Genomic DNA, 27,294 nt, shown 5'->3' with positions numbered 1-27,294 from the left:
AAAAAAATAAACAACTTCATTTATAAAAAAAAAACACAACTAATATAAAAATAATTCATTACTAAACATCCACAACTTAATTTTTAAAAAAAAATTAAACAACTAATGTAAAAAAATTATTTAGTAAACATCCACAATTTTTTTAGTAAATAAAATACTTCATTTATAATAAAATAAACTAATTAATTATAAAAAATTAGTATTTTTATAAAACTTCCAAAACACACAACTTTAATTATAAAAATAGACAACTTCATTTTTAAAGAAAAAACACTAATTTAAAAAAAAACAATAAACAAAAACAAACACAACTACTTTTATAAAAAAAAATTAATTTACAAATTAATATTTAGTAAAAATACACAATTTAAATTATAAAAAAAATATGACATCAAAAACCCAAACTTCATTTTTCATAAAATCTAAAAAACAAAATAACCAAAATAAATAAAATAATTCATTTAAAAAAAAACAAAACAATTTCTGTTTAAAAATTTTTTTAAAAAAAAAAACACAAAAAAAAAACAAAAAAAGCACTCCCGGAAGAAGTGGTTCTTCCGGAAATATTCCGGAAGAAGGGGTTCTTCCGGAAAGGTCTTCCGGAACTTTGAAAGGTCTTCCGGAAGTGCGCGTCTTCCGGAATTCTTCCGGATGAACCACTTCTTCCGGAAAGTTCCCGGAAGAGGTTTTCCGGGAGTCTTTCAGAAGAAGTGTTCTTCCGAAAGACGTTTGGTTACTTCCGGAAGAACACTTCTTCCGGAAACTTTCCGGAAAAGGTTCTTCCGGAACTTCCGGAAGAACCCCTAACGGGTCTTCCGGAAGACTCCGTCGTCAGCCTTTTGCGCCATTTTTTCCGGCGTCCTCTCGTCTTCTCCCCTCTCGTCTTCTACCCTAAGGTTACTATCCTAAGGTAACTATCCTAAGGTTCCATTGCTATGCTAACAATGCTGCATATTACAAGCAAAGGGTAGGGAGGGAGACTAACCTGTTCGCGGAGAAGAAGAAGAAAACCTTGCCTTGGGCGCGCCTCGCGGAGAAGAAGGAAGTTCACGAAGAAGATAAGAAGAACGAACCAGGTTCACGGAAGAGGAAGAGAAGACGAAGCTGTTCGAACAAACAGTGTCTTCCGGGAGGTAATTCACGTTTTTTATAATTTTATCTTAAAGGGCAAAATGGTAGTTTCAATAATTTGCTGGGTGCACCAGCAATATTGCTGGGTGCACCTAGCATTTCCCACCTCTTTATTCTCCAACCACCAAAGCCCAAAATCCCCAGCAGCCGAAAAAGAGTTATTATGGTTGGGCTCAGTAGGGTCCATTTTAACAATTACTTTTAATTATTATTGAAATAGTTAATAATTAGGGATGTTCACAAGATTAATTTCGATCAATTTTGTTTTATAAAGTCATCTAATCCAAATATTGAAGTAACTTGCGACTTGGTTCAATTTGTGGATTAGATTGAATGATTTTATTTTTATTGACACATCCTTACATAATTATATTACTAGATCCATTTATAGTGGCTATTTTAAAAATAGAATATAGGTACAAAACACAAAATAAAGTGAAATGTGAAGGTTAAAATGCATAAAATACATAACAATGTTAAAGGGTTAATGCTCACAATTAGAGATAGTATTTCTAAAAGGCTAAACAATTTTAATTGGTAGTTTTGTAACATTAAAATATGTTTCGTGTATGAAAGGAAAAAGTTTCAAATACGTGAAAGTTGAAAAACATAAAATGCATTTAATATACATGTGAAACCCAAAAAAAAATACATGTTTTTAAAAAAAATGGTTTCGTTTTGGAACATTATCTGAAATTCAATCCGATTTAATCAGTTATCCAAAAAATATCTAAAAAAAATTCATTTTTCATCAAATTTTGTTTTTTTAATCAATTTACAGTTTTATTTTAAATTGGATCATATCAAACGCCCCTAGCTTATGTTACAGTATAAGTGGTGCTAAGTGCCAGTAAACATGCAAAACGTGGCTACTTAATCAGCTTAACAGCGTACTTTTTTCTTCAGACTTAAACTTCTGATTAAACTGAACCCGCCAATTGATTTACGTGTTTAATAGTTATAACAGAAGACTTTTGATTTTGTTCTTACATTTTCCCACTTCATTACAACACACGATGATGGCCTTTTTGGGTCAGAACAAGAAAGCATAATTTTGATATGCTATATATAAATTTATACACAATCAACTAAAAATTACTCTAAATATAATTTTTAAAATGATCATTATAAAAGACAATAATTATTTATTATGTCAATTCATAATTAAAAGATCATGTAAAAATCTTATATTATCTCTATATTTTAATTAAATTCTAGAAATTTGACCTTTGAAAAATCAATTCTTTTTCCACTGTAAATTAGCTGCATGGTCTCGTATCAAAACCTAAAGACAATTTTTATTTTCTTGTTTTTATATTCTTTGTTCATGTGACTGTATTCTGGGATTTAGTAGTAATTCTTTAATTAAAATATTATCTGTCTGCGTTCCTACTGATTTGCCAAATTTCATTCAAAATTGCAGTAAACAATGATCGTAACATTGCTCTGTAAGTAAATTGTGCTACAAGTCGTTTTCAGAATTCTTGGCCACAAATGGTGTTCAGTAAGATTACCAGCCTGTCCTCTGAGAATTTCATAAAATCCCACCAGATCTTAGTATAGCATCAACCGCTTATAGTATCACATCAGCGAAACTCCAATGATATAAAGTCAGTGAAATTAGTTTCATTGAAAAGAACAAAGAACAAAGTTCACCATGCATGCAAATCATAAACTAAACAAAAAAAAAAATCTCAAACCAACATTTGGCTGACAGCCGATTTTGTCTGCCACTGATTGTGAAAAAGTCTATCAAGCCAGGGTATAATAACATAATAGCTAGAGTGAAAAAGTTTCATAAGAAATCAAGTATAATTTTGAGTTCCCCCTGTAATGGATTGAAACAAGCTTCCAGAACTGCAGAACATGCTTGGACATTTCTTGATCTTTGAGGTCCTACTGTTCTAGGTGTTCCAAGAAGCTTTACTCCCTGCTTCCAATATCTCCTATCTGCAATCTTAAAATGGAAAGAATAAGCAATAGCTCATAGTATTGTTCTAGATCCTTTGCAAGATGAGTTTTATCTTTAGTCTTGATTTAGTCTATCATCTATAATTTTTGCCACAGGTGTTAGATGGAAGAGTGGGGCTTCAGAGGTTTAGTTAATGTTGGAAATGGAAATGAGAGTGACCTGGACCAGTTGATATCACAACAGAATTTTGCAAATCCATCACCCAGTCAATCCACAGCACAAATCCATGACATACCCCGGTCTTGGTGAACTTAACCTGCAACAGACAATTTTCAGTATTCAATATGTATGAAGAATTGCATTTGCAAATTACTATTCTGTAAGATATGAAGGCAGATATAATGAAAGAATTGCCTATGTAATCTTCTGTTAATAACTGGTTAATAATTAGGTCAAGTTTTCCCCATGTGATAATCATTAGACATCATAGTCCCTGACAATTGAGAACACTAAGTACCAAACTGCTGATCATGCAAATGCATCCAACACTAACATGATGATGTATCATAATACCTGGGATTTTCCTTGACATAGGCATATTTGTTTTGAAAAATCAAACTCCATCACATCAAATGTCTCACTAAGCACCTGAAACATTATACGTAATAAGGCCAAATAGATATTAGTACACTATTGTCATTGGATAAGTGGAATTTTCTTTCTTCAAGGAACCAGCTTATTGCAAAACGTGAACTGTAAATAGATTAATTACATCAAATTCTCCACACTGCCAGACAAAAAAAGGCAGGCAAGGACCCTCTTCTAGTTCAGGTAGATTACTGCAGGCCCCCAGTGTAGCATTTACAACTGAATGGTCAAAACCTTCAACATTACTCAAGCAACAACGACTTTTCCAAAGATCCTGAAATTTTTTTGTCCCATTAATCCATACAGCCCAACTACCAATCAAAAAACAGTAGTTATGCTCTCTTAGTCCATTGCATAAATAAAAGAAAAATTCCCAAGCTACAAAAAATGATAGCTTTTCTTAATCCACAGTAACTTACAGGAAGAGAGATGGCACATGCTCTCAATATTCCTTTACTAGGAATTATCAGAGCATCTTCAGAGAGGATATCATTAAGTGTTGTACGATCCTTCCTAAAATGAATAAAAGTAACTTGAGAATGTTAGGTGCCAAGTTAAAATCATATATCATTGATACTTTATAATTATTAAAGCACAACTGATATGACATAGAAACTCAAATTGATCAGTGCAAGAGGAGCTATTAAGAAATATACCAAAACCGCAGGTTCTGCCATGGAAGCATGCCATCATGCCCTACATAGAAAGGTTCTGCTATCAACAGATCAACCTACAGAAAAAAGAAAAACATAAGCATAGATATTTAACACAATTCAAAAAGGGACAAACGGCTTAAACATGCAAGGAAAAGGAATTAATGTCACATGTACAACATAGATTTATTTTCTACTGAACGCAACATTCGGTTAAACAAAATACCTTCTTAAAATGTAGTGAATATATTCTAGTATAAATAATATTAAAAGAATAGGAAAGGTTTTGAGTAGGATAACCCATTAGTATTCTTGACAGGGTGCTTCCTTGAAAAACCTAGAGTAATCCTCTTGAACGAAGTGTTCCTCTGACTCAAGTATCAAATACACTCTACAACAACAAAAGCCTTATCTCACTAAATGAGGTTGACTGTATGAATCATGCGATGCTATTGGACTCGGTTAAAGACCTAATCCTCAAAGATATTATTTACCATGAGATCCCTATTAACAACTTTCTCCAATGCCCTCCAACTCAAATATCAAATACTCTTTAAATGTAAGATATTCAATATCATATATTAATCAAGAGAGTCTTATATGCTTACACAAAAGATCTAGTTATAGACCCGGCATAGCCAAACACCCAAATAAGTTATTCATACTCTAAGCTGGAATATGATAAATAAAATCCCTAGATAACAAATAACAATTAATAATCCCAAATAAAAACCATAAATAATAAAGTAAGTAGTAGTCCAATTCACATCAGGTTTATTACTAGGAAGAAACACAATCAAATATTGTTTGTATGCATTATGCAATAATCAGAAAAAGGCATTTGTAAAAATTTATGCATTTACTATTATTTTACTAAGGTGAATAATTCTTCACGAGTTCAATATAAGTAACAAAGTTCCATAGTAAAAGTATAGGAAACAAAGTAAAAAAAATATCTGCTTAATTAATCTGTTCAATTTCATGGCTTCCAAGCCTCACCATTCATCTGCAAAGTCATTTAAATTTCAGATTTATGCTTCATAGACATAAGCAAAGTGATCTATGATATAGGTTTCTAATCAAATACAAAGTAAATCCACCAAGCAATTGGAATCAGGAAAATACAACCTTTTTCTGGTGTATATCATGCATGGTTAACTGTTTCACCCTTTTTTCAAGAACTTCTATGCAATTACGTGACAAACCATTTGCATGGGCAGCCGCTTGCAAATATTGTAGGCCTCTTTCCTTAAGCCCCGGAAGTAATGACATTACATGTGATGCTTCTGAAAGCTGTGCCACAAGAAGAGGTAAAAACACACTATCATCTGCAACTAAGCATAACGGGTGATCTCTTCCCTGCAACTGTGAAAATTATTAGTTCTCATAAACAAAAAGGATAGGTTAACTTGAATTATAAAGTAAGAGCAAAAAGATCTGTTTAAAATTTGTTCCTCATAGAAGTGAAAGGTCACATCATATGCCATGAGAAGGAGGGGGAATAACTTACCATGCTTTGTACTGCTTTCAACATTGAAAGCCTCCATCCTTTGTCTCCATAGATTGCAACCCTTTCTGGTGGCAGTACAAGCTGCAAATCTCCAGTCATACACCTATGGTTCAAAATCTCAGATGTAGGTACTTGAGTATCTAAATTATATGAGATACTTGTCTCAGTATGAGTAGCATGTAAATGAATTTCTTCCCCTTTGAATATGGAAATACCACTGCCAGGAACAAACCAAACACACTGTTTCCAGTGGTCACACCAACCAACAGGACCTAGGGTAGAACCAATGCAGCATCATCAATGAAGACTCTAAAATATTAACAATTATAAATATTCATAAGACATGCTATGATTTATTTTAATATAATTCATATTCCATGTAACTTTCAAACAATATCAACTAATCAAAGCAATCTATCATAATAATGGAATTGAAGTCAATACACCTAACAAACAAATTAAATCATAACAAACTCTCACTTGTAATTGTTGGTGAGCTTATCCACCTAGGAGCAGTGGAATAATAGATGGTCCCTTCACGATCAAGTTGAAGTACCCACCTGAAGCACACACAGGACTGTGATAAACTGAAAGGAAAGGAAATACTCTGATAATACAATCATATAATAGTATTAAAACAGGCATATGATTACCAAGAGACCACAGCATGAATTCTCCCATCATTAGTTGCCTTTACACACAGCTCAGTTTCTCCAGAACTCTCTGGCCGTTTCCAAAAATCAAATTCAAAAATTTTGAAGGGTTCTGAAAGCTGGAGGATCTTAATTTGAGTAGGCAAGATACTACTAATAATGTTTATGGAGTTGCAGAATTCTTATTAAACACACCAGTTTTATTTCTTCTTGTATAGGATTGCAATGCATGGCATATTGCTGACGTTTGACACTTAACACACTATCAAGTCCGGGAGGAGTAAGTTGAATGCCATCAGATACAGTAGCCTCAATGCTATGCAAATCATGCAACTGCCATAAGAATGTGCTTTCAACCAGCTGAAGAAGGAATATGAATGAAGAAGCACAAATTTGTGTTAGACTCAAAAGTCAAAACTTAAAAGAAAGGGAAAGAATGCAATGAAAAAGAAGAGTGTTAGCAATGCACTCTCTACACACTCCTTACACACTATCTACCATTGGTTAAAATTTATTGAAAATTACAAAATCATGAGTGGGACTCATTAAATAAGAAGTGAGATCCATAAAATTTTATGAAAGTAGAAAGTGTGTTCAAACGAGTGCATTAGAGAGTGTGTTACTGACATTTCTCTAATGATAAAAGCATATTAAATATCATCTTTAACCTACAATTCAATAAAACTAAAAACTGAATGATGACACAGAAGAATGTAGCATGTCCTTTGAATACCTGTCCGTATGTAGTTGCTCGATATGGCACAGTCAGAGCATTTTCTACCAACAAATTGTCATGTGCATGTTGTAGGGTCGGTATAAGCCCCTCGCCCAGCAGCTCTGAATCAAGTATCTCGCTCACCTGTAACAATCATCCCAATTTACCTTTGTTTGAAGGAGGAATGATATTAAAGGCACTAGCTTGTGCTCATAGGATCTTACTCCTCTAAAGTAAGAATAATATAAGTGTGAAAATCAAAGGTTGATATCTACACATGCATCACAAATTATAAATATCAATTTATGGATTTTCTCATTAACGACTTAGGACCTGTTTGGATGAGCTTCTCCAGAAGCATTTTTAGGAGAAGAAAGAAAAATGAAATGAGCTTTCTCCATAAGCTAAAATTAGCTTAATCATAGGGTAATTTGTAGAACTCTCATATAACTTCTCTAAAAGATTATTTTAAACTTATGCATAAGCTAATTTCATTTTTTTCTTCTTATTTTCTTATCCTAGAAATGCTTTTGGATAAGCTTATCCAAACAGGCCCTTAGTTTGCTTAATTTAGCCTTACTCAGTCTAGAAGATCAAATCCTTGCTTAAAAGACCAACATGCATGATTTTAAATTGCAGTTGCGATCGCATTTCAGTGAGCCAAAAACATTGTGGGAAAATGCGGCTGATGCGGCCGCAATTGTGGTCGTGATGCAATTGCAGAATGTCAAAATACCTTGATGTCGCGGCCAAACAGACCGCAATTTAAAACCATGCCAACATGTTTTGAAGCTCCTGCAATTAGCTTTAACTTTGCCTCACATTCTCTGAAGTGACTAATCAATTGAAACATGAAGATCGAGGAACTGCTAACAAGCACACTCACAAGTTCACCAACATGGAAAATTTAGGAATGCCACTTACAAGAGCATCTGCACGCGAAGGGATATCGAGACCAACTTCGAGTTCATCCGAGCGCTTGTTGATGACCTTGACTCTTCCCTCCATGCCATTAATTCGCAGCACCTTCTTCATCAGCTTCACCATTGGAAGGTAAGACTCACACGCCGTGACCCTCCCTTCATCACCCATGGCACGTGCAGCCATCATCGAAAGCAACCCAGTTCCAGCACTACACAATTGAAGAAGTAGAATCGCATTATACAAAAACTGCACAATGAAGCCATTTTTTTATTAAAAAAATTAAAAATTAAAATGATCTTGGAGTACCCGATATCGAGAACGTGGCAAGGTTTGGTGATGGTTTTTTGAATGGCTTGGCGAAACGCAGTGTTTCTGGGGGAATCGTTGAGCATGTCCAGATACGACGTCGTGGCGAGGAGGGGTTGGTGGAAATTATGGGCGAAGCTTTCGTCTCCGTCGTCGTTGTCTTCGATGACGACCCATTCAGAGTTACCCGTTATTGGGTCAAGCTTGAGCTGGAACATGCGCTGGGTGGACGAGCTCATGGTTCTAATGGCGGTTAGTTTGGGAGTATGTATTCGAGGTCGGGTTCGGGAAAGGAAACGAGTGGCGATTAGGGTTTTGGGGAACACAGAAATCATGGAACTCTATGGCAGTGTTTCAATGACATTGTGGATGAACTAGAAAAATGTATCCTATATCTAAACAATACTAAGCATTTGAACGTTTAATTTAATTACACAATACTAAGCATTTGCCTAAATAATATATAACTACTTGAATGTGTACCTCGTTCGAACTAGGGGTGGTATTGGCACTAGAGGGAAAGATCCACAAAGGCAAGATTGGAACCTGGAGAGTGTTAGTACACAAAGTAATGTAATGAATTAATGGTGTAACGTAGATAATTTCTTCGGTCCAATTGACCAATTCAGATTGAACTAGTGTACTTTCCTTTGTTTTGACTTTGAAGATTTACTAGATAGTCTGAGAAGGGCTAGGGAAAAAACGACTCAAACTGAAAGGGAACAAGGAAATGAATATGGATAATTGTATAAATTGGTTGATTGGTTACATTAGAATTTGATAATGTTCATTTTAAACGAGTGACAGATGGGAAAAAATAAAGGTTTAAAATAAAGGTTTAAGGGACTAAATAGTATTTATTTACAAGAGATTAATAAATTAAAGAGTTTAATGATGATTCGTTGGATCATAATTTATCATTAGTATAACTTTTAAATTAATTATGATATAAGATAATAAAGTCACATACATACTAATTGTGATTATATGATGATATAAAATTATTTTACATAATTAATTGGCGGTTTTTATTCTCTAAATTAAAAAAACAAAATCTAGAAATCAAATTAAGATTTTACCCTTATTACTCTTAAGCCTCTTCCATTAAAAAAAACTTAGAGGTGCTTTCCAATCCAAGCAGTACAAGTTATTGTATTCTTTTCTTTACAAAAGGTCAAAAGCAATGCTAATTGACTAATTGAGTAACTTCTTTTTTTCAAATGTATACTATTGGACTTCTCAAATGTTATAGTATTTTTTTAACTGCAATTGATGTCATTAATTTCAAGTTGTCACTAATACTTTGAATTTGTCAAGCCTAAAACTTGATCTACTCCCATTATTGTTTCCTGCATTTTTCTCTGTATTCCCAAAAATCCATTTTAAAATGTAAAGGGAAGTCCAAGAAACAACGATGAGAATGCACGAAACAACACACTCTATTCAAGTACAAGATTACTTTAGCGATTTAGCCTTGGTCCAAAATTCACCAAGCTTATGGCCCATAGGCAAAGCTATGACAGGTTGATAATATAAGTGAAGTGCTATGTTAACCTAGTTTATGTTATAGGAAAAATATATTTTGACACTCAAATGTTTATAAACACTTATTGAGAAAGGAGAAAAAAAGAGAAAAATATAAGTATGATAGAAAATATAATGTGATAGGCAAATAGAGATAAAAAAAAATGAAAATTGCTAGTGGGTGTTTAAAATATTACCCTTCGTATTTTAATTGTAAAGAATGAAAATGTAAGTTAATGAAAAAAATGATAATTAATGCAATAAAAGAACAAGTGGATATTTTTCGTACTGTTGGAAAGTTTCCGATCCCCTGGCTCAATTTTTGGGATGCAGTTGATACATATATCTGTTGAGCAGCTGATGTAATACCATTTGGTGGACATAATAATCTTTATGGACCAAGTTCATTGGGATTATTTTAATTAGATTTTTGCCACTGCATATGCTAGTGAAACCTGGACTGCTAAAAATGAATAGATGGCGTCAACGTGGACAAGAATGTATACTTAGCATAAATAAATTGGTTGACTCAACCTTCAGTCAATTGTCACACTTAAGCATGACCATCCAGTTCTTTTTGTTACTTATTTCTGACTTACTCCACTTTGAATTTATTTCATCACCCTTGAGTGGCCACCATTAACCACTTACGTTTCCATTGTTATGCACCCACTTAAACTCTTCATCCTTATGAGAGCAACTCCAATGCCTTTGTATACGTTAGTATTTCTTAAAGTTATGTAACGTGAGAATATTACTGGAGTAAATAAGTTTTTTTTTTTAATTCTTATAAAAAAATTGTTTATATAAATAACGACAAATAAGACTACTTAATAATTAAAAAACAATTCTTAAGTTAAAACAGGGGTTAGTGTCAATGACAAATAAGTTAACTCTCAAGTTGAATTTTATCGTTAGAGTTCACTAAAAAAAATTAAGAACAAAAGCTGAATTCTTCCATATGCTAAGTTTTTATTTTTATTTTTCTGAAAGCGATATATCCTTGTAATCAGAAAGACATAAAGATTGAAGTGTGTTTCATCTTTTTCAATAAGATCTTTTCAATATACAAAATCAGAAAATCAAACTCTTTCAGCATGTTTAAAAAATCTAACTATTTACTATCTATGTTGAAACTTATTGGTAGGGAGATGCTGAGTACTCATGCCTGAGTTTACAAGTACAAGCTTTTTTTTGTTATAAGCAAATAATTTTATTAAGGAGCTCAACTGTACACAAGAGGTGACACAGGAAGCAAAAGATTACAAAGTGGTAAAGTTGTGAGTTATGTCGGGGACTTGTAGTTCGTGAATTGGTCAGAATCAAAATGGCAACCTTAGTTTTCTGATTAATGAATGCAAATCAAAATATGGGATGTCCAGTACAGTTACAACATTGCATTGGTCACCATGACTTTAACTTGGTAACTTTTTCGTCTCTATTATATGATATGGTAGTTCCCTTTCTGCTAAAGAATACAATAATTGAGTTCAAAATTATTTTACATAGCATAATTCTAGCTGGTAACTAGGGCAACTACATAGACATTACGAGAGACAGTACAGTGAATGAAATCTTTGGCACTTGGAAAAAAGACAAAGAAAAGAAAAAGTATTGGATATAATATCTTGCAATGGACGTTGATGTGTGGGACTACGGAGGCAATCAATGGGATTTATATGTCTGTGACAACAAAGCACACAGATCCTGAATTACTTTCACTTTAACCAATTTTAGAGGATAAATTATTGATTATTCCAAGAGTTGTGTGTTGTGTCTAGATTCCAAAGTAAATGCTTTTGTAAAGATTTTCTGATTTTAAGCAACTACATACCAACGTACGTAAACTTACAAGTCTGTAATGTACGAGGCTATTGAATTTGTAGGTACATGTGAACTTTTTTTTATATAAAAGATTGTTGATATGACTTGCTCATAAATAGGAGGGTGGGGTGAAAAGACTCTCTTTATGTCACAATAAATCTGACTCGGAAATTTCTCTTTTCATCAATGGCCAGTTGAGATTTTGTGAAAGTAAACTATAAGCCTTGCCCTTAAGGTCTGAAATATGAGAGTTCATTTTACATAGGACAATGAATGAATTTTATTATTGGGAGCAAAGGCTCCATAGATGGTATTGGTGGGCTTGAACTTTGATCCCCTATTCAGTGCTTGTGTTTTTGGAAGAACATGTACGAAAGATATTTTGCAGTGGCAATCGGACAAACCTTTAGCACCAAAATCTCACGAGCTTTCCCACAAAAAAGATTGTAAGTAGGACGCCATGCCAGTTTTTGATTCACAAAAAAGAGGGCATTAATAAACATTTTGTGTTCATGGGTTCCAAATGAACAAAAGTAGGTATCTAGGTGTAAAATAGAAATTGTAGCCAGGAAATATGTAAACAAAGAAGGACTACAGTTGTCAAATTCCACCATTGAGAAGTGGAATTACGAAAAATAGATGATCCAATATCTGAAAATTAATAGTTTTTTTTTAAAAAATGTTTTTATCCCTAATAACTGAATTTTGTATTTGTTTTCTAATAAAAATTATTTTTACATCAAGTTATTAATAAAATAGTAATTTTATTTTTAGTCCTTAAAATTTTTTTAGTAATTTTATACTTTTTAGTTTATGATAAATTAACGAATTTTATATTTATTTATTAATAATTTTTTTTATTTATTGTTAGTCTTTTTCAGGGACTAATAACAAATGATTTTTTTTATTAGAAAACAAATACAAAATTTATTGATTTATTAAAGACTAAAAAAAGCGTCAAAGACAAAAAAAATTATTTTTATCATGAAGCAAATATAAAAAAAATTATTAAAAAGAAAACAAAAAATTAAATATTTATTAAAAATCATAAATATATTTTAGTTTTGTTTTTTACATCACCTGAAAATTAGTAGTTAAGATATCTTATAACCGCCCTATATATTTTTTATATCCAAACAAAATACGAAACCAGCCACAAAAATGGATTTGGTCCACACAATTTAATGCATGCATGACTTAAACACCTTGGAAATGATTTCATGAATTGGATTTTCGGGGTTGGTCTAACATAAGAATCATGAACATAGATGATATCCATAATGAAGTTTAGTAGTCAAAGCATCTTATATTTAGTCTAATATCGTTGTATTATTCATGAATCATTTTCTTTCTATTTTTCTGTGACATCATCTTATCTTATTCTTTTCTCTTTTTTTGTTGTATAAAATTTGTATAAAAATGCTATACAAATACACCTTCTCTTACTTTTATATGTAAACACAATAATGAAACCGGGAACACAAAAAGGATTTGGTCCACAAAATTCAATGTATGCATGAATTAGAAACAAACAAATGAGTGGATGAATTGGATTTTCCGGGGTTGGCCTATATGAGAATTGGTTCATAAGACTGATTGTAGCCTCTGAATTGTGTCAAATATTAGGTGCATGGCCAATCTTGTTTATGTCTTCTTTCTGCCACCGCCTACAAGTCATGGAAGCATTATAATACATAATAGCTTTATACAGAACCAGACACTACATACTACTTTATAGGATTGGTGTTCCATGATCCATCCATTAGGTAGAGTCAACAGACAATATATGACTTTGTGTTTTTTGGAAGCAATTAATCTCACACTTTTATCATATTGCCGACCATATTAATAATAACAAATAACAATGACAATAAGTGTGTTTTAAATTATAAAGGAAGCAGATTATCCAAATTATGTTCACTTGAACTTTAGTGAACATGTCACAAGGAACGTTAGCATGGAAAACCCCAAGCCCATTTTCCTTTGCTTCCAATGTTTAGAGACAAATTCGTTGGAATTAAGATGTTACTTGCAAGACCCAATTACCTACTATTACCCACTGTCCCATTAATGGCCGGAAGTGGGCCACGGGCCACAACCAGCAAATTTAGCAGCTATTATTTTGCCTGCGAATTGTGCTGAGATGACTCTTTTCGCTGTGACCTAAAGGAGCACTTTTCATGTGCCTCAAGGAGCTTCTATTATATATTTTGTCACCACAATATCTATTATATTAGGTTCAGTTCTTTTTTTGGAGCATTATTAGATTAAGTGTTTATTTGCACTTTTTAGTTGCATAGTTTATTTATTGGGAATGCAATACCACTTCTAATTTTCACTACTGCATTCTTTTACTAAGCATATTACAATGTGGCACATGATTCATTGTACATTAAAAAAACACACAATTGCTGATGGAAAAAAAAACAGCACTAGATAGACTAAACACTTGATTTAGAAGAATAATTGTTAAAGAAAAAGTAAACTTTTGCTAAAATAATTCACCATAAACACAAGCACTCGGATATTTTTAATCCTGATTTGATGGGAACTCAGTGAAAGAGTCATCCCAGTCATGTATATATCTACAAAATAAAATGAAATCCCGTTTAATAAGCCCCAGCGAGGGTTGACTCAAAACGATTATGATTTTAACCAAGCTTTGTTGCTTTAGCACACTACAATTCATTATTAAATTAATCATCTTAAAAATATAAAACAGTTCTTTAATTTTTTTAAAAATAAACGTGGTCTTTTAAATGTTTAAGACTACACGTAGAAAAGCAAAAAGGATTGGTATGGGACAAAGAAAAAAAAAAGGATTTAAGAGTATACTTAAACTTGAAAATTTCAAAATCTAATAAAAGTTACCACTACTCTTGCTAAAGAAGATAATCCTGTCCTAAAATGCGCCCGCCATGGTTACCAACTCACACAAAGTGGAAACTTCGTATTCTTTGCTTAGCTGTCACTCCCCATCTTCTTTCTAAACGCCCTATTAATTGACCACTCCCTTCGTACTCTCTCCACTCTCTGCTTCTAACTTTAAAAAACTCGAACACTCTGTCTTTCTTTGCATGGACATTAACAATAACAAATGAGTTCCACAACTATGTTGTTGTTGGTCGTGTTCATGATTCTATGTATTTCATGCCCCTCATTTCAAATGGTACTCTTTGCCTCTAACACACACTCTTTCCCAAACCCAATTCAACAACACCCACCACCTCCTCAAATCTACCTCAACCCTTTCCGCCAAACGGTTCCGCCGCCAACTCTCCCTCCCACTCTCCCCGGGCAGCGACTACACTCTCTCCTTCAACCTGGGCCCACGGGCCCAAGCCCAGCCCATAACACTCTACATGGACACCGGCAGCGACTTAGTCTGGTTCCCCTGCGCCCCTTTTAAATGCATTCTCTGCGAGGGAAAGCCCAATGCCTCTCCCCCCGTCAACACCACCCGAAGCGTCGCCGTTTCATGCAAGTCCCCGGCATGCTCCGCAGCGCACAACTTAGCCTCTCCCTCCGATCTCTGCGCCGCCGCTCGTTGTCCTCTCGAATCAATCGAAACCTCCGATTGCGCAAATTTCAAGTGTCCACCGTTTTACTACGCATACGGTGATGGAAGCTTAATCGCGCGTCTCTATCGTGACACGCTTTCTCTCTCTTCTTTGTTTCTCAGAAATTTCACGTTCGGTTGCGCTTACACTACCCTCGCCGAACCAACCGGAGTCGCCGGATTCGGTCGCGGTTTGCTCTCTCTCCCGGCGCAGCTGGCCACGCTATCTCCTCAACTCGGAAACCGGTTTTCGTATTGTTTGGTTTCTCACTCGTTCGACTCGGAGCGAGTGAGAAAACCGAGTCCACTCATTCTCGGACGTTACGAGGAGGAGGAGGAGGAGGAGAAGGTTGGTGGTGGAGTGGCGGAGTTTGTGTACACGCCTATGCTTGAAAACCCTAAGCATCCTTATTTTTATACCGTTGGCTTAATCGGAATCTCCGTCGGGAAAAGGATTGTTCCGGCGCCGGAGATGCTGCGGCGGGTGAACAATCGAGGCGACGGCGGCGTGGTTGTGGATTCCGGCACGACGTTCACGATGTTGCCGGCGGGGTTTTATAACTCGGTGGTTGACGAGTTTGACCGCGGAGTCGGGCGAGTCAACGAGCGCGCGCGTAAGATTGAAGAAAAAACGGGACTCGCGCCGTGTTATTATTTGAACTCCGTGGCGGAGGTGCCGGTTCTAACGCTGCGTTTTGCTGGGGGGAATTCGAGTGTGGTGCTGCCTAGGAAGAACTATTTCTACGAGTTTTTGGACGGTAGGGATGCAGCGAAGGGAAAGAGGAGGGTGGGGTGTTTGATGCTGATGAACGGTGGAGATGAGGCGGAGCTGAGCGGTGGGCCCGGGGCCACACTCGGGAATTACCAGCAGCAGGGGTTTGAGGTTGAGTATGACCTGGAAGAGAAGCGCGTGGGGTTCGCTAGAAGGCAGTGCGCGTCGCTTTGGGAGAGACTCAATCGCGACAAAAACTAGCGTATGATATGGTGCACTGCACACACTGGATTTCCCTCCCCTGCTTTCTGTCACGGGTCGGGTCTTTCTGTAAATTGAAATAAGGCGTGCTTTGGGGCCATGCGCTTGTGTGTCTACTTAATAGGAAAAGTTGTACACTATTCTTTTAAAAAGCCTGAATTGTATTGTAAAAATTGTAAGTAAACATAAATCGTTTAAGAATAGTATTTTTAAGTGCTCGAATTGATGTAGTACTTTAAAAAAAAAAATTTGAATGGCAAGTTCAAGTTGTGTTGGAGTTGATGATGAACAGTGATGTCATGGGATGAAGGAATCTATCCAAAATCCGGCTGTGGCAAACGAGCCGTGTAGATAATCGAACGTTCCTTACACTTTTTTTATTAAAGCAAAATATGTTAATCCTGCCAACAAATTGATACAAGATGTATCAGAATCACAAATTTAAGAGATTCCAATAAATTATAAATTAATAAACTAATATTTCTCGATAAAATATTAAACATTTTTATTAAATTGAAATTTCTTTTAATTCAGTCTTGGTCGTGTCTTTCAAGTTGGGACCATTGCTGGTTTTGAGTTTGGATAGTACAATACTCAAGATTCTTGTCCATCCATGTCATCAATCACGGATTCTTCAAGTTTAAATGTACATTATGTCCATTTAATATAGCTAATATACGAAATATGATCTCCCATATGTAAATCATTGGAATTGGTGGTGTTAACAACCTACGTTACATTATTTAGTAGCATAATTAAAGACCTGAATTTGTAGTAGTCAAAAATTAGAATTTAATTACAGTAAAAAGTTGACAATTAAAGAAAGGACTCTGCAGGGAAATTCAGAAAGAGCTGATTCATGAAAAGTAATTGGATGAAGCGTATACCATTGGCCAAGTATTAATGATCAATCAATGGGGGGCTTCTTTGGCCGGAGAAACATACACCACAATCAGTGAACTTTTTCTCAAGTGGTGAGGACACTTTTCATGAGGAAAATAGGCCAATAAAATAATAAATTTAATATCAGAGTACTAGACAACAAAAATAAATTATTATCCCAAACTTGTAAAAACCTATAAGGAATATCAATAAAATATAGAATATAAAATAGAAATTAAAAAAAATCAAAGACACAATTTGTACGTGAAAACCCCCTCAATACAAAGATAAAAATAATGGGTCCTCTAGACCAAATAAATATAAATAACTCCACTATAATCAATAAAGATACAAGAAAATCTCCAACAAGTGCACTGAAACGTGTTACAAACAACTAAATCAAAACAAACTTTCAATTGGTACAATAGAAACGAGAAGATAAAATTTTAAAATATAGAGCAAAGAATGAAAAACACTTATCTCTCTCTTTAGATATCTTTTCGCTGATCTAACCGGACAATCTGAAGTATCACGTGTGTAAAACCTTTTGTCCACAAACCAGCTCGATCCAACGGTGAACGAATCCGCAATTGCAATATGAAAAATGCTCTTTAGTGGGTGTGTGAAAATTATAATGATTTTCCCTCTCCTTTCTCTCTTAATGTTTTGTAACTATTTTTCCCTCTCAAATGAGTCTCTCTCTATCTAATCTGACCCCTCTCCACTTAAATAAGTGAGACAAAATGAGTATTCTCATTTGGGCATTTACTCCACATAGGAAGGGAGTAAAAAAAACCCAACAAATCTCCCCCCTCACAACTATGTAGAGGTGACTGCCAAACCGACGATCTCACAACAAGTTTCAAACTTTTCTCTTAGTAATGCCTTAGTCATCATATCAACACCATTATCATCATATCAACACCATTATCATCAATATGAATTTTTGCCAACTCCAACAGCTTAGCATCCAAAGCATCTCGTATCCAATGATATCTCACATCAATATGCTTAGACCTTGAATGAAAGACTAAGTTCCTTTCAAGATGAATAGCACTTTGATCACAAATAATAGATATTTATCATGAACTAAACTAAGCTCCTACAAGAATTTCTTCACCCACAGCAACTCCTTGCATGCTTCGGTAATGACAATGAATTCTGCCTTTGTAGTAGACAAAGTTATACACTTCTGCAACTTGGACTGCCAAGTCACAATTCCCCCTGCAAATTTAATCAAATAGCCTGAAGTGAACCTCCTGGAATCAATGCCTCTAGCCATATCTAAGTCTGAGTACCCCACCAAAGTAGGTTTATCGCCATCAAAACAAAGCCTCATATCAACAATACCATGAAGATACCTCAAAATCCATTTCATAGCATTCCAATGCTCTTTACCTAGGTTTGACAAAAATCTACTGATTGTACCAACAACATGTGCTATATCTGGTCTTGTGCATACCATTGCATACATCAAACTTCCCACCATAGATGCATAAGGAACCCGTTGCATATCTAATTTCTCAGCTTCATTTGATGGACTCTGTTTAGAACTCAGCTTAAAATGAGTAGCAAGATGAGTGCTCACCATCTTAGCCTTTTTCATCTGAAATCTCTGCAACACTCTTTTGAGGTAATGTTCTTGTGACAACCACAACTTCATCTCTTTTCTGTCACGCATGATTCTTATACCAAGAATCTATTTAGCAGCTCCCATGTCCTTCATGGCAAATGACTCACCCAATTGTTTCTTCAACCTGTCAATCATGGAAACATTTTTTCCAACAATAAGCATGTCATAAACATACAATAACATGATAATGAAGTCATCATCATAAAAATTTCTAACAAAGACATAATGGTCAGAAGTAGTCTTCCTGTAGCCTTGCTTACACATAATAGACTCAAACTTCTTGTACCACTGCCTCGGAGCCTGCTTCAAACCATATAGGCTCTTTCTCAACCTACACACATAGTCTTCTTTCCCTTCAACATGAAAACCATCAGGTTGCTTCATGTAGATCTCTTCCTCCAAATTACCATTAAGGAAAGCAGTTTTTACATCCATTTGCTCTACCTCCAAATCATGAGTAGAAGCTAAACTTAACACAGTTCTAATGGATGAAATTTTCACCACGGGAGAGAAGATCTCATTAAAATCAACACCATTCCTTTAACTATAGCCCTTCACCACTAATCTGGCTTTGTCCCTTGGAGATGTAGAGTTACTCTCATGCTTCACCTTATAGATCCACCTGTTATCCAAGGCCTTCTTACCCTTAGATAACTTCACTAAATCAAAATTGTGATTATCATGTATGGATTTCATCCCATCCTTCATTGCATCCAGCCACTTTCTCTTTTCTTTACTTTCCATGGCCTCTCTAAAGCACTCAGGTTCTCCATCATCTATTAGGATCACATACTCATTAGTAGAATACCTCCTAGAAGGTTCTCTCTCCCTATTGGACCTCTTGAGTTGAACTTGAGGTGGTTTGGTAGCATCACCAAGATTTTCATCTTGTGACATGTCATGCTCATCTTCATCATCATCAACAGCATCTACCTTATCTCCAGGTTGCTGGATACCAACATCATTCTGAACATCAGTATTCAAATTCTAAATAGGCGGTTGAACTAGTTCAAAATCAGCCACACCATTGTCTTCCTTGGGTGTAGACTTCTCCACCTTATCAATGTCTTCAATGGGTTGGTCTTCCATGAATTTCACATCATGGCTTCTAACAAACTTCTTCTCAACAGGATCATAGAACCTGTAACCAAATTCATTCTCACCATAACCAATGAAGATGATGCCTTGACTTTGCATCCAAGTTGGATCTTTCATCCTTTGTAACATGCATAAAAGCCTTGCAGCCAAAAACTCTTGAGTGATCATACTTCACATTCTTGTTAGACCAAATTTTGTTCGGCACCTCATTATTCAAAGCAACAACAAGACTAAGATTGATAACATGCACCACCGTGTACAGTGTCTCACCCCAGAAATGCTTGGGTAACTTTGCTTCAGAGAGCATACATCTCACTTTCTCAATCAATGTCCTGTTCATACTCTCCGCCAAACCATTTAGTCAAGGAGTTTTCTCATGCGCAATACCATGCTTCTTGCAGTAGACATCAAATGGTCCACAATACTCACCATCATTGTCAGTACGAATGTGTTTCAGCTTCTTACTTGATTGCCTCTCAACTAGGACATGAAACTCCTTGAACTTCTCAAGAACTTGGTTTTTTGTCTTCAAAGCATAGACCCAAATTTTCTTGGAACAATCATCAATGAAGGTAACAAAATAAAGTGCACCACTAAAGGATTTCACCTTCAAAGGGCTCCAAACATCTGAATGCACCAATTCAATCAACTCATATTTTCTAGAGGGAGGATGCTTCTTGAATAATACTCTAGTTTACTTACCAACCATGCAATGAGAACATTTCTCTAAGTCTATATTCTTCAATTCTGGAAGCATATCCTTCTTGGCTAAACAATTCAACCCTTTCTCACTAATATGACTAAGCCTTCGATTCCACAAAGATGCCTCCATATCCATAGCATTCACACTATCTCTAGCAACCAAAGCTTTCGTCCAATACAACTTTGAAATTTTCTCCCCCTTGACCACAATCAGGTTACCCTTGGTGAGTTTTCACTTTCTAGAACCAAAGTGGTTATCATAACTAGCATCATCAAGTACCTACACAGAGATCAAATTAAAGTGGACATTTGGAGCATGTTTCACTCCTCTAAGTAGCAACTGCATTCCCATGTTGGTTTGCAAACAAACATCACCAACACTAATCACCTTGGACATGCCATAATTACCCATTTTCAAGACTCCAAAATCACCTGGAGTGTAAGATGTGAAGAACTCCTTCCTGGCTGTAACATGTAATGTAGCACCACTATTAATTGTCCACATGCTCTCATCAGATACACGATTAATCGAATTTGGATCATGGAGAATAACAAGATCATCACTAGTAGCAGTAGTCACACATTAATCATCATAATCCTTCTCTTTTTGTTTACTTTTCTTGTCTTTACTTTCCTTCTTCCATAGAAAAATTCCTCTGGACATGCCGTGTTCTATGACAATAATGACACTCAACATTCTTGTACCGAGACCTAGACTTGCTCCTACTATTGTCTCTATCATCCTTCATATGTGCCTTCATCGTTCAAGCAAGTAGAAAAACAACCCCTTAACCAAAAAGCTCGGATATCACTCTGATGGAGAAAACAGGCCAACACAATAACAAATTCAATAATAGAGTAATAGGCAGTGGAAATAAATTCTCCCAAACTTGCAAGAACCTGTGAGGAGCACCAATAAAATATAAAGCGCAAAATAGAAATAAATAAAAAAAACCAGAGACACAATTTGTTTAACGTGATAAACCCCTCAATGCAAGGGTAAAAATCACGGGTCGTCCAGACCAAAAAAATAACTCTACTATAATCAATAAAAATATAAGAGAGTCTTTAACAAGTGCACTGAAACGTGCTACAAATAGTCAAATCAAAACAGACCCTCAAATGGTACAATAGATACAAGAAGATGAAATCCCAAAATATAGAGCAAAGAATGCGAAATATTTATCTCTCTCTAGATATATTTTTGACGATCCAACCGAACAATTTGAAGTATCACGTGTGTAGAATCTGCTGTCCAAAAATCAGCCCGATCCAACGGTGAACAAATTCACAGTTGTAATATAAAAAACACTCTCTGGTGGGTGTGCGAAAATCACAATGATTTTCCCTCTCCTTTCCCTCTCAATGTTTTATAGTTGTTTTTCCCTCTCAAATTCACAGTTGTAATATGAAAAACGCTCTCTAATGGGTGTGCGAAAATCACAATAATTTTTCCTCTCCTTTCTCTCTCAATGTTTTGTAGTTGTTTTTCCCTGTCAAATGAGTCTTTCTCTATCTAATATGACCTTCTCCACTTAAATAAGTGAGACAAAATGAACCTTTTCATTTAGATCTTTACTCCACATAAGAAGGGAGTCCAAAAAATCCAACATTCCACACCCACAGTTTGTAGCTTCACGATTTTTGGAAGCATTCTTTGTTCTAGACTTCAGGTCTTTCTCATCTTTGAATCTACGCAAGGGTCGGTCTTTAACAAATGGCCTTCGATGCACGTTGTTTTGATCACGTGCACATAAAAAAAATAAATGTTATTGAAAAGAACGAGTTGTTCACTGTTTTGGGCTTTATACCTGTATTTTACAAATGTATTTGATTTAAAAGATAAAAATAAAAAACATTTTAAAATTAAATTAAAGTATAAAAATATGTGTTTCATAAAAAAAATATAAATTTTTTCTCTAATATTATTTTTTTCCTTTCTAATAAACACACCATAAGTGAGTATTAAATATATCAAGGCATATTAACAAAAAAAATTTTACTCCACAATATGTTAGCATATATATATATATATATATATATATATATATATATATAGAGAGAGAGAGAGAGAGAGAGAGAGAGAGAGAGAGAGAGAGAGAGAGAGAGAGAGAGAGAGAGAGAGAGAGAGAGAGAGAGAGAGAGAGAGAGAGAGAGAGAGAGAGAGAGAGAGAGAGAGAGAGAGAGAGAGAGAGAGAGAGAGAGGCTGAAAAGGAGAGTTTAATTTAAGAGAAACATAAAAGAGATAAAAAAATTATGAAATTGTTTGAATGGAAAGAAAAGATATTAAATTATTAAAAAATATCATTTTATTTTATCTTTTACATTACATATAAAATCTTAAAAATTTCCTCTCATACATGCTCCATACAATGGATTATAGTTGCATATAGTGCAGGTTTCAATATACGTTCGGCATGCACCTATTTTTCACATTTTCTCGTCATGTGTTCCAAAAGACACATAAGTTACTCTTTGTAGTTTTTGTTAGATTCACATTGAATGATATTTCCTCTCAATTCATGCATTAGTAAAAGTAATTAATTTTATATTAATTAAAAAAATTAGTTTGTATTATTTAAATTTATTAATCTCAAGTAAAAAATAAATTTATTTTTAAAGTATTTTTTTATCAGAACTTATTATCATAAATAAATAAAAAAAGTCACTGGAAATAGGTTTAAAATTAAATAAAGAATATTTTAAAAATAATAATATTAAATGAGATAAAATTAATTAAGTTTACTTATTTTTAAATTTAATATATAAAATCATTTTTTTTCTTATATATATGAGTTCAAAAGAAGGAACATACTAGTTACCAAACAGATTGATAGTTGAACGTGTGGATGACATAATTGGTCATATGTGTGTATTTGATTTGAGTTAAATAATTGGTTATAGGTTCGGAATTAATTATGAGTTCTGTAGAATTTGGTTCATTTTATCATTTTTCGGTTTTTACCTCTTTTTCTATTCCTATCGCGCAGGTAAAGTGTTGGATTTTAAAAATAATTTTGAAAACTTCTATGTTAGATTCAAAAATAAATATTGTATTTTATTCATAATTTGATTTTAGAATAAAAATATTTAAATATAAATCACATCACTTTAAAATTAATTCTATTAAAATTAATATTGAAAAAAAATATCCAAACACACTTTATACTTGCATAATTGAAATTTTTTGCTTTGTTTGTAACCCAACTCTACTATTTTTCCAGACTTGCACATAATTTTTAAGAAAAATCATTTCCATTTTGAACTACAAAACTAGCCAGATGTCCGAACGGAAATTGAATGTAACATAAGAGATTAATCACGCACTATTGACCGACACTAAACGTGAGTATGGTGAGACACTAGATTGTTTTACTCATATTTAAACGTGAGTATGGTGAAACATGTTTGTTTTCGAAGAAGTAAGATAGAAAACCAAAATACGAGCAAGATGGTACTATTCTCCTTTGAGTGTTTCTGTTGTCTTTTTTCTTCCATTACTAGATATCTCTGTTATTCTACCAAACAGAGCCTGGTGTTTGAAAATCTGGATACAGCTAGCTTCGCTGTCCCCAATCCGCACACGTGTGCATGCTTCTAGATACTTCGCGCGTGACGTCCACATAGACAGGAGTCGCAGTCACGAAGGTGATTAATATCATCACGCTTTTTAAATTGCTACTCCATAGTCCATAAATAATAATAATAAATATGTTTAGTTTCAGGTTAAAGAATTAATTTTGCGTTTATAATTAAGTTTGATCAACTTTTATACATTTGGTTCTGCCTTTCAAGAATATTTCAAAATTTAATTTTATGTTCAGATCAATTATGAATTAAAACACTTTTGAATAATTTTCATGTTGAATTAAAAAATTTATAATAAATTTTATTTCTAATTTAATTTTACAACAATAACACTTAACATAAATTAAATCACTTTAAAATTAATTTTATTAACACTTATCAGAATTTTCAGAGGTGTGGCATATGTGAATGTGATGGGCCTAATTTAAATTTCCAGGAAACAGGTCCTATGCTATGCGCCAACGGACCTCACTTTCGGTATGGTGCATGTACACCAACTTGAGATTTAGTGGTACCCTGCTTTGTTTAAGGAGTAGCTAGTCTAAGTATTTGAAGATGTTATATATATATATATAAACTAGATGAACACCCGTCAATTGTACAGTAGAACAAAAAGGTAAAATTATATTTTTGTTCTTCTATTTTATCTTTAATTTCGGATTTTGTTTTCCGGTAAAATAATTTACGAATTTTGTCTTTATATTTAATCAAATCACTCAATATTGGTCCCTCCGCCCATGATTGCATGTTTGTTGTTACAAAAAATGTTCACTATCACGTATCATGTTTTGATTGGATATCAATTTCATGGAAGATGAAATGTATTGTTATTTTCATTGACCAATCATAACATGACACATGCCAATCATTATTCAATAAGTAGCCAACATTCCTTTGTATTGTGGGTTGGGAAGATCAACATTGCGTGATTTGATTAAATACGAAAACAAAATTCATAAATAATTTTATAAGGGATAAAGTCTGAAATTGGAGATAAAATGGGAAACCAAATTTATAATTTTGTAAAAAAAAAAAAAACAATTGAAGAGTGATCGCAGAGACCGTAAAAAAACAAAATGTGAAAATTAAAAAAGTAAAGAGGCTGTAATATGCTGACAACTATAAGTATAAAAAGGAGATTGAACAGTTTTTATAAATGTATTGATAATAAATTCATCAAATAAAACTAATTATAATTAGATAATAGCGTAAAAATTAATACATATATATTACTTTTTTTTAAAATATACTACAAAATTTGTGTATTCATCGAAGATTCCAAGCCTAAGCATTAAGGTTTATTTTACAGATAAAATTTAAATACAACACTTGAAATAATTTTATAACTAATTATCAATTAAAATCAATTTTTTTATAATCTACACAATAAAAAATTATATTAAAGGTAATCGCACCAAAGATTGGCCGTTATGTGTTTTTTAATTTTTATAAGTACTACTATTTCAAGGACAACCTCCCCATGCTTTATACCTTGAGAGAGAAAGAGAAGAAGAGTGAATAATTAATTTAATTGTGATATAATATGATGTTTTAATAAAAAGAGATGGAAAAAAAAATTAGAATTATGAATGAGGTGTTTATAAATTGTGGACATCCAAATATTATTATCATAAAAAAAATCTTAGAAGTTATAAAATTGACTTAATAATAAAAGAAGAGAGAAAAAATAGATTGTAAATTTGGTTTTTTCCTTAAAAAATTAATTATTAATAAGTAATATTTATAGGAAAAAAAAATGCTTTTTTCATCTCAGTTAACGCCCACCGAAAGGTGATTTTGGTCTTGCCCGGCCATAGTGCCAAAGTCCAGGCTGTTATATGTAATTTGTAAATATAAAGTTGGTATGAATGCATCCGTACTATCTTAATCATAAATATAAGTTTAGAAGGACAAGACCAAAGTTTGCCCCCCAAGGGGTATAGCACCTTGATATTTTAGACAATATTCCATGGTCAAAATGAAGATGTCATCTTTATCCGTATCTTTGAACATTACATTACCTACGTTTAGTCTACATAGGTGTAAGAAAATAATTATAAAAGATGAACTAGATATCTATATATTATAAAACAAATGATCTAGATATGATTTTTCTTTTTGCCGTTTGTCTAATGCTATTAGTTTAGTGTTTTATAATATTATAACGATAACAATATCACTAACTTCTATATCTTTCTTTTTGCATATTTGAAATATAAAAATAAGAATGGAATACAGCATCAGTATAATTTGCAGGTGGTCTCCACCGCCATTCACATTCGTGTTTAGTTTAGATCTCAATATGCTTGTGACTTCTTCTGTTTGTGTAAAAAAAATTTCCATGCACACTACACCTCTCCCATCCTTTGTAACGTGATTGCGATCAAGAACTTTTGATTGCATTGAGGGCTACAACACTTTTAATTGTGGAGCAATAAGTTGAGTTGACCTTTTTGAGTTAGGTGAAAAATTGGCTATTAGTCTATCTTACTGGCCTTGATATGCAGAATGGAACCTCAAGTATTTGACCACAAGCTAAGACTTACCTTTCCATGGTATAAGTCAAGGATGACCCTTTGAAGGGGTCTGAACTCTGAATTGGTTTCTACTTCCCACTTCAAGCCAAAGGAGAACTCACAATTTTATTGAGAAGTAATGTGTCACCTTATATTTTTGGACTGTCGCCAACAAGTTGTTATTGGATCCAAACTTGCACATAGCTTGTTCTTCAAGTCAGTTTAGATGAGAGAATTTGTCGTGGTTTGAGTAGTGGAAAAGCAGACTTGTTCCTTTACAAGGTCGACACAAAAGTGGACAAAATACAAATAATTGAAAGTCAACAAAAAATTGGGAAGGCTCATAAGGAAAACAAGAATCATGGTTTACTTATCTACAAATTATAATTGGTAGTACAATTCCTTGAACATGGAATGAAAACCATACTAAGAAATATTATATATATAGTCAGGCTACATTCTGTCTTTTCTTATTTAATTTGACCATGTCTTTCCCCACCCCCCTGTATTCTTTGTTTATATTTTCTTTCTAGTTGGAAAACA

At 34.0% G+C, this 27,294-nt stretch overlaps 1 protein-coding gene and 1 pseudogene across 3 annotated transcripts; one reads left to right on the top strand and one right to left on the bottom strand.

Moving 5' to 3' along the window:
- Positions 1-2,737: 2,737 nt before the first annotated feature.
- Positions 2,738-9,104, bottom strand: LOC100785846 (protein arginine N-methyltransferase 1.6). Of its 2 annotated transcripts, none has more exons than XM_041015920.1 (14): positions 8,453-9,104; positions 8,147-8,354; positions 7,241-7,366; positions 6,703-6,867; positions 6,508-6,626; positions 6,335-6,414; positions 5,855-6,126; positions 5,473-5,703; positions 4,348-4,421; positions 4,111-4,204; positions 3,816-3,965; positions 3,617-3,691; positions 3,263-3,359; positions 2,738-3,081 (listed from the first exon to the last, which is right to left on the bottom strand). In XM_041015920.1, the coding sequence occupies exons 1-14, from the start codon at positions 8,785-8,787 to the stop codon at positions 2,927-2,929; spliced, it is 2,181 nt and encodes a 726-aa protein (XP_040871854.1). In that variant the 5' UTR covers positions 8,788-9,104; the 3' UTR covers positions 2,738-2,926. The 2 variants fall into 2 exon arrangements, with proteins under 2 accessions (XP_040871854.1, XP_003525834.2); XM_003525786.5 differs by having other exon boundaries at positions 5,473-5,709; positions 8,453-9,102.
- Positions 9,105-14,645: 5,541 nt separating this feature from the next.
- LOC100815957 (probable aspartyl protease At4g16563) lies at positions 14,646-16,621 on the top strand (annotated as a pseudogene). The gene has a single exon (XR_005891746.1). The product of XR_005891746.1 is annotated as a probable aspartyl protease At4g16563 (transcript).
- The last annotated feature ends 10,673 nt before the right edge of the window (positions 16,622-27,294 follow it).

Source organism: Glycine max, chromosome 5 (genome assembly GCF_000004515.6).
Source record: "Glycine max cultivar Williams 82 chromosome 5, Glycine_max_v4.0, whole genome shotgun sequence".
NCBI lineage: Eukaryota > Viridiplantae > Streptophyta > Magnoliopsida > Fabales > Fabaceae > Glycine > Glycine max.
The sequence above is the reverse complement of the archived record's forward strand: the minus strand, read 5'-3'. Positions and strand labels throughout refer to the sequence as shown.

Excerpts from the sequence above, each read along its gene's own strand:
- LOC100785846 (XM_003525786.5), bottom strand. The coding sequence starts at position 8,787 with ATGATTTCTGTGTTCCCCAAAACCCTAATCGCCACTCGTTTCCTTTCC. Across the intron at positions 7,367-8,146 it reads CTTCGCGTGCAGATGCTCTT|GTGAGCGAGATACTTGATTC; the intron begins GTAAGTGGCATT and ends TGATTGTTACAG. Across the intron at positions 3,966-4,110 it reads CATGTGCCATCTCTCTTCCT|GATCTTTGGAAAAGTCGTTG; the intron begins GTAAGTTACTGT and ends AAAAAATTTCAG.